This window comes from Convolutriloba macropyga, chromosome 6 (assembly GCF_964194025.1).
Source record: "Convolutriloba macropyga chromosome 6, txConMacr16.3, whole genome shotgun sequence".
Classification (NCBI taxonomy): domain Eukaryota; kingdom Metazoa; phylum Xenacoelomorpha; order Acoela; family Convolutidae; genus Convolutriloba; species Convolutriloba macropyga.
This window is the reverse complement of record NC_134473.1, coordinates 46,011,693-46,019,885: the sequence shown is the minus strand read 5'-3', so window position 1 is coordinate 46,019,885 and position 8,193 is coordinate 46,011,693. Positions and strand designations below refer to the sequence as shown.

At 38.0% G+C, this 8,193-nt stretch overlaps 1 protein-coding gene across 2 annotated transcripts; it reads left to right on the top strand.

Moving 5' to 3' along the window:
• Positions 1-2,051: 2,051 nt before the first annotated feature.
• Positions 2,052-7,883, top strand: LOC142341702 (uncharacterized). Of its 2 annotated transcripts, none has more exons than XM_075392857.1 (3): positions 2,052-2,339; positions 6,966-7,091; positions 7,480-7,883. In XM_075392857.1, the coding sequence occupies exons 1-3, from the start codon at positions 2,105-2,107 to the stop codon at positions 7,713-7,715; spliced, it is 597 nt and encodes a 198-aa protein (XP_075248972.1). In that variant the 5' UTR covers positions 2,052-2,104; the 3' UTR covers positions 7,716-7,883. The 2 variants fall into 2 exon arrangements, with proteins under 2 accessions (XP_075248972.1, XP_075248973.1); XM_075392858.1 differs by having other exon boundaries at positions 2,057-2,339; positions 6,966-7,064; positions 7,480-7,880.
• The last annotated feature ends 310 nt before the right edge of the window (positions 7,884-8,193 follow it).

Sequence of the window (8,193 nt, the reverse complement as noted above, 5' to 3'; positions counted from 1 at the left end):
GTTTAAAACTACGAGATCCAAAAAGACAAATTGATATGTGATCGGAAGTAAATTTACTGATCGAAGACAATCATTGTATTCTTTATCAGTAAAATGGCCGTTCGATTGCATCCATTTTAAACTTTTTCTCTGAAGCCTTTCCATTTGCCTGACGATAGTTTTACTGGCATACGAAACATTTGATCCATAAAACAAGATCGATATTATGCAAGTTTTGACTAGGTTGCATTTGACTGACAATTTTGTTTCACTTGGAATTGTTCTCTTTAGATAAGCAAGCTTCTGATTTGCTTTTTGTAGAACAAAACTTAAGTGATGATCCCATGATAAATTTTCTGAAAAATATTTGCCCAAGTCTTTGAAGTGTGTTTCCTGTGAGATGGCTTCATTGCTGGGAAGATGCAAAATTTGCTTGTTTTGGTTTTTACGTAATGAAAATTGCATGTTTTTAAACTTATCGAAATTGAAATTTAACTGATTCTCCTTGCTCCAAACAATAGCATTTTCAATATCTTTTTCCAGCTGTATTCTATTGTCTACAGTGCTGACGATTTTTGTGTCATCCGCGTATAAATAGCACTCATTGACAATTATTTCGGGTAGGTCATTTATATAAACGAAAAAAAGAAACACTGTAAAAATTGACCCTTGAGGCCGACCGCTGGTGATTGGTCGAAAGTCCGATTTTCCGCAAGATATTACAACTCTCTGCTGTCGATCAGTTAAATATGACGCGAAAAACCTCAAGAAAGCACTGTCAAATCCCATTCGACATAATTTAACAAGTATGATATAATTGATGGTATCAAAGGCCTTTGCTGTCTAGATACACTGTCATTGGCATTTTGTTTGCTTCAAGTAACTCATACAACCTGTTGCAGTAGAGAAGTAATTGAGTGATGGTTGAATGATTTTTTCTAAAACCATGTTGCTCTACGCAAAGCTTTTGTTGCAGAAAGATCGAGAACTGTTTATACACCATACGCTCAAATAGCAGTGACAAGGAGCTAAGCATGGCAATCGGTCGGTAGTTCTTGATGTCTAATTTGCTACCGCTTTTGAAATGGGGTCGTACATGCACTTTTTTCCACAAACTGGGAAACTCACATTTGCTAACACAGCAACTGAAGATAAACAGAAGTTGATTCGAAATCTACGGTAAAGCAGACTTCAAAAACTTAGGGCTGAATCCATCAAAAGAGTTAGCACCACTACTTATGTATTTGATTTCCTGACTCAGAGCCGCTTTGCTAAACTGAATGTCATCAAGAAATATTTCTGGACTTTGATTAAATGGAATAACAACTTCAATCGTCTTGAACAAAAACAGAAGCATCTATAAACTTATTTATAGTCCAGCATGTCTTGTTCTTTTCAAGCGCCTGATCGAAGGCCAACCAATTAGATGTTGCGTTAAAACCCTGCGAAATGTCCCTTGAGTCACATTTTCTGCTGAAGCGGTGCACAGCTGCGAAAATTGTTTTATTGTAAGTTGGTTTTTGATACCAATTACAGGTAATTTTCGCTGCTCACATTTACGTCGATATCAAGAAAAGCCAAATCCCCTTTCATGTTCACTTTTTCGAAGGTAAATTGCAGGTTTTTTTTAATCATTCAAATTTTAAGTACTCGTCCGGGTAACCACGAACTGTGCAGATAATGTCATCCAGATACCTTTTGAACAATTTTATCCCCTCAACCTGCCCCTCTGTATACGCACAAATTCAAACGACATCCTGCATTTTGCATGAAACCAGTTTTTGCATACCTCACATTCTACTCCCTTTTTCCTCAAAAAGTCACCCTCCGGTTGCAGTCCTTGCAATTCCCGTTTTGATCAGATTTAGAGATATTTTCCTTTAGCTCTAGTTTTTGCAGTGATGCCTATCGAAAGAACAGGTTGGAGAGGTGTATCTTTTTTGTGTATCTTTGCTAGGCCATAAAGCCTCGCTGGTTGTGAAGTTTGACCGCGGGATTGCAACCGCCTCTGTTGAATTCAGCTGCTTCACGGGATTGCAACCGCTGAAGAGACCTTAAGTTTATTGTAACCATGACGACAGTGACTGCGTCCCATCAATTGCTGCTGTACATCATTAACTAAGAAATGCGCTGTCGAATTGTGAAAATTTTCAGTTGGCAGATGACTCAGGTAATGGAGGCACCTCCTTCATCGCCATCAGTAACCGCAATATCTAATGGCACGGAGGCTGCCTACAATGCAGGAGAAGAGAAAGCAGCAATGATACAAAAAGTTAAGCAGGAAGTGAAACGACTAATGGAGGAAGCCGTCACAAGAAAATTTATACACGAGGACAGTTCATCCGTCCGGAGTCTTTGCGGTTAGTTTTCTTTCGATAGTTTTTTGCGATAATTGGGGAACACATTTTAGTTACTGTGAATAGTTATTTTTGCCTCTTTATAGCGATTTATGCTTCTATATATCCATATAATGTGATCTGAATCTCGCATTCGATGGACAGCATAAGGAGCTTTTCTAAGACCAGGAGCGACTCATTGGTTAGATAATATATGCAGTATGAGCAAAGAATCATCACAGTCAAAAAGGCCACCTGTCCACTGATTTTCTCTTGCATGAGAGGATTGGCAGTGTGTTGGCAGCACGAATCAGCGACAAAAAAGATTTCGTATTCATATTGCGATGGTGACTACTATGACTCGATTGCGATTATTATTATTTTTATTATTATGGCTTTGTGACAATTTCACGGGGAGTATAATCCCGGATTTATAACATAGAATTTGCACGACAGTTCTGGCACAGGCACAAAAAGATCCAACTACAGAAATTATTCTCAGCCCAGTTTTCATTGAAAAATTTCCACATCAATTCTAGAAGTCTTCCTTTCAAATTAATGTTGTCAAAGAAGTTAATTTTCCTTTGGAGGATGTTCACCCGAAATCCAGTTCTATACCAAAAATTGAGTCTCTGAGCTTCGTATCGAATCTCTGGCAGTATAACCCTAGATCTTCTTCCGGCCCATTGAATAACATAATAGTTGCGCAAGTCGACATCGTACTTTCCTGACACTATGCTGCTAAAAAGTAGAAGATCTTTTAGGACTTTAAAGTAGAGTGGTGGCAGTATATTGCTTTGAACAATAGCTTCTTTGTAACAATTTCTGTTTGTCATCCTTTTCATGACCTTTTTATTAAACCGCTCTACAATTTGATACTCGTTTCGCTTTAGCTCCCAGCATTCAGATGCAAACATTAATGTCGGGCTTATAATAGCTCTATATAAGTGAATCTTAGTTTTCATAGAAATTTGGCAGCTTGTGTTTCTTCGAATGAGATAAAACGCCTTCATTGCTTTTGCTATTCGATTCCGCACATTTTCTATCCAATTTAGGGTGTCGCCTATAGTTAGCCCAAGATCTTTAATGACCCTCTTCTCTTGGATCAAATTTTTTTCTAGAGAGAGTACAACCTCCTCGACACGACTCCCGAAAGCAAATTGTGTAAAAGAGCACTTTTTGTAATTGAAAAGCAGGCAGTTTTGGACACTCCAATTCTGAAGATTGTTTAGGTCAACTTGCAGCTTGTCTAGACTGTCATTTTTGGAACAATGGATTAGTTTTAAATCATCTGCAAACAAGAGTGCCAGAGACGAAAAGACTACATTTGGCAGGTCGTTTATGTAGATCAGGAAAAGGATAGGTCCCAGTACAGAACCTTGGGGAACTCCGCAAGAGACCAGACGTTTCTCAGATTGGTAGCCGTCTACATTTACGCTTTGTGTTCTACCAGTCACATAATCTTTAATAAGTAAAAAGAGACTTCGTGGTATATTCATCCTTGCTAACTTCTTCATCAAAACTGAATGCTTTATTTTGTCAAAGGCCTTAGAGAAGTCAAACAGCAGTAGGAAACAGAACTCTTCTGATGCACTAAGATTTTCAAAGATATTGGACAGACTCAAGATAAGCTACAGGATTACAGACCTCCGCGGTACAAAACCAAATCGACAGGATGTAATGTTATTCAACAAATGTTCTGCGAAAAACTTCAAGACTAACTTCTCAAAAACTTTGGATATGATGTACAGGTCTATAATTTTTCACTTCACTTTTATTACCATCTTTGAATATTGGTGAGACCAAACCATGCTTCCACGAACCGGGAACATTGTGTAACCTTCCAATGTTGTTGAACAAACTTTTAATCGATTTGGAAACAGTATTTGCAGTTTTCTTAAGCAGAATTGGGGGAATGCCATCTGCGCCTCTACTTTTTGTGACAACCAGCATTTCCAGTTCTTTGGTAATCTCCTTCTCGGTGAAGTTTATTTTCTATCCAGCAGCTTCGAGAAGAGGTGGAGCATCAATCTGTTCATAACTTTCATCAGTAACTACTGATGAGAAATACGTGTTGAACAATTCTGCTTTTTCTTTGCTGTTTTGTGCAACGGAATTCCAGTCAAGATGTACAATTTTTGGTGGGAATTTCTCTTTTTGGAAACTTTTCGAATATTTGAATATTCTAGATCTGTTTCTGCTCGAAATTAGTTCTTCTTCGTATTCTTGTCGGTCTCTTTCTTGCAGGTTAGCACAATGCTTTTCTAGTTCTATTAATTGGGTGGCTAGGTAAGGAGAGAAATTCACACGTTCCGATTTACGTCTTAGTGTCCTGAGTTTGTTTATTTTGTGCGATGTTTCAGATGATACCCAAGGCGGAAGCTCTTGTCTCCGTCGAGTTCTTCTAGGCGTAGTTTTTTCTATCAGATGAAAGATCCATTCGTACCACAACTCTGTGGTTTTATCTATGCTGCTGTAACAGTAGGGGTCAAAGGGATTGTTTGCAATGAGCTCATTTAGGTAATCGAAATCACAATTGCAATAGCTATAGTACACTTGTTTCTTTTGAGGCTCTCTTGATCCACTAGTTTTTTCGATTTGTATCGGAAAATGGTCAGAGTAGTCTTCTAAATAGTCTAATCTATTAATTGAAGTTATCAAACCTTCATCATTGGCTAGGACTAAGTCTAAACAGGATTACTTGGTGGTGTTGAAACCAATACATGGCTTGAAATTAGCGTCGACAAGTTTGTTTACAAAACAGTCTTCATAAGCATCATTAGATTGGTATATGTCCCAATCTATCTCGGGTAAGTTAAAATCACCAGCAAAGAGAATTAGGTGTAATAGGCTTTCTCTTCTATTACATCCTATTGCAATCGTCACCACAGTCATGAAAAAATTAGCCGACAAGAAAAACGAACGATACTCCGACACCAACTGAATCCGAACCAAGGTAAGTTTCGTAAAGCTGTCTCAGGGGATGTAGAGCCCTCAAGAAGTCATATACACCCGCCGATTTTTCTGTGTCTGCGATTGTGGAAGAGGGAAGGCTGCACGCTCATAATTCACTCGCCTCTAATTTTTTGTTTTTCTATGTTAAATGTTATTAAATTCGATATGCCGCTGGGCATATTTCGTACTAAAGTACATATTTTTCTAGTTGAAAAACTTACTGATTTTAATATTGATATCTCTTGTTCTTATTTTGTAAAATGTTTTTGTAAAAATTGTCGCTCTTAATTTCTCTTGATACCTGGACTAAATGATCTCTTCACTCCTGTTTTAGAATTGAGTCTTCTACTACTACTACTATTATACTTGACTACCTCCTATTTGATTAACTTATTTTACTAGACAATGCTAAAAGCAGCTATTTGATTCAGCTTAGGTCAATGACCGTCGTTATAAATCCATTGTGTTTACCTTCTGTTTGAGAATGCTATGAGCATATGTTTCTGCGGCAAATTTTATGCTTTAGCAAGTGTGAATTTCCACTCGGTTCTCTTCAGATAGAGTTCAACGACTGTTGAATGCTGAGCCACATAGCCCACATTAGCGGCTTTTACTTGCTCAATTGCCTGCCTAATTCAAACTCGAATATTTTATAGATTGGGAAGCAAGATTTTTCCCAAGAACTGTTTAAACTCATCCCAAAATATTCTCAAAATTCGGGTTCTCTGCAGTGAATCAAAATCATTTCAAATTTTTTTCCTTTTCACCTGGATTATGGCAACGCAAGATCCCTAAAGCGAATTGTGGATTATGTTCAAGCAAGATCAGAGAATATACTCGTCAATTCTGGGCTCAGATCCCATCTATCAACGAAAATGGTTAGAGTCTGAAGCCTACAGCAGCGCTTGCTCTGATCCTGCAAGTATACTGTCATTGAGGCACCAGCATTGCTGAAAGTGTGCCGAGCCGAGGTCAACTGCTTAGATGAAACGGGTCATAACGGTATACAGAAAAGAAGTTTATTTCTCCCGTCGTTGAAATAACCTTCTAGGTATTGCCTAGAATTTAGGTATTGCCAGAAAGGTTACTAAGCTTCGAAGAGCTAGAGGATGAAAAACAACTGGTATTATTTTTTCGCTGCTTCCAAAACTTTGCTCCCTTCAAAGGAATTGAAAGCGTTTTAGAAAGCATATTTTCAAAAATTCCAACGCTTTCGGAAATTCAAAGCTTCTCTCATTTTTTTTGTGACATAAACCTTTCGCAGATCCTCGTTTAAGTGCTACCACAAGCTGCTTTGAAGAGAATAGTTCAACTGCTTCCTTATTGGCTGCCTGTAAAAAACATTTTCCCGCGACTCGTGGCAAAAATTCTACCACTGCTATAGGACGCACTCCACCTTTTAATTTTTAAACGCTGTTAGTGGAGCAAAGCATTAATATGGCGCAGAGTCTGGGAAGCTGACATCTATTCGTTAAATTTACCAATATAGTAATGTATGAAATATCTCATTTAGATTTGTCGGGGGGTTGTGCAAGTGACAGCATGTAAAAGATGCTTGAGATACCATGTTAGGAGGGCCAGAGGCACAATTACTATGTTTATCTTTTTAATTAAAGTTTTCTGAGATTTTAAGGCCCCATTTTGGTTTCCGGGTGTTTACGCCGTTTGACTTAATGTTTTATTTTGCAAATTTAGGCGTCGTGGATCTGTGTTTAACACATAAGCTGAAGAAAAGTGTGTCGAGTCCTTTCAGCATTGGAGGTCTATGGAACGGAGGGGCTATCACCGCTGGAGGTGAGTCTCTGGAACAGATATTGCGGGGTAATTTAATCTTGTGTTTGTGATCAAATAGACTTGCTATAATACGCCTTGAGCTTTTTGCCATCATTCTCCGGCGGATCTTGGGAAGGAACTGGAACCTAATGCACACTGTTGCATAAATTGATTTCAGTACGAGCTGTAGTTTCATGTGAAGCTATCAGAAAGAGAATAGTAAAGGCGGATCGACAAAACGTAATGTTTAACAGTTGTGAATTAATAATTAGTAATTTATCATTTCAGTTACAATCGAATCTTCGTTTTCATTTGAAGAATCGGCTATTGGACCCTCAAATGTGACCATTTATAAATTACAGTTAATAGATAAAACTTAAAACGGTAGCATTTTGCCATGTGAAATGAAGTCAGACTTAATCTGATCACGTTTTAGGCAAACCTGAGTTCTCTGCCAGCCTAAGTCTGGTATCAAAACTGTGTAAACAGCTGGCAACAACTGCCGAACTAAAGCAACAATTGACAGATATTCTGTGCCAAGTGCAGGATAAACAGAATGCGTATAAAATCATGATGAAGAATTACAATGCACAGAATGGCCAGGGTTCAGTGTCGTGGGCTATTCAAGACTTTCCCTCCGATAGGGCCCTCAAATTCCATATTTCGTACTAAAGTACATATTTTTCTAGTTGAAAAACTTACTCATTTTAATATTGATATCTCTTGTTCTTATTTTGTAAAATGTTTTTGTAAAAATTGTCGCTCTTAATTTCTCTTGATACCTGGACTAAATGATCTCTTCACTCCTGTTTTAGAATTGAGTCTTCTACTACTACTACTATTATACTTGACTACCTCCTGTTTGATTAACTTATTTTACTAGACAATGCTAAAAGCAGCTATTTGATTCAGCTTAGGTCAATGACCGTCGTTATAAATCCATTGTGTTTACCTTCTGTTTGAGAATGCTATGAGCATATGTTTCTGCGGCAAATTTTATGCTTTAGCAAGTGTGAATTTCCACTCGGTTCTCTTCAGATAGAGTTCAACGACTGTTGAATGCTGAGCCACATAGCCCACATTAGCGGCTTTTACTTGCTCAATTGCCTGCCTAATTCAAACTCGAATATTTTATAGATTGGGAAGCAAG

Coding starts and splice junctions, on each gene's coding strand:
- LOC142341702 (XM_075392857.1), top strand. CDS start 2,105: ATGCGCTGTCGAATTGTGAAAATTTTCAGTTGGCAGATGACTCAGGTA. Junction 2,340..6,965: donor ATCCGTCCGGAGTCTTTGCG/GTTAGTTTTCTT, acceptor TTGCAAATTTAG/GCGTCGTGGATCTGTGTTTA. Junction 7,092..7,479: donor TCTGGAACAGATATTGCGGG/GTAATTTAATCT, acceptor ATCACGTTTTAG/GCAAACCTGAGTTCTCTGCC.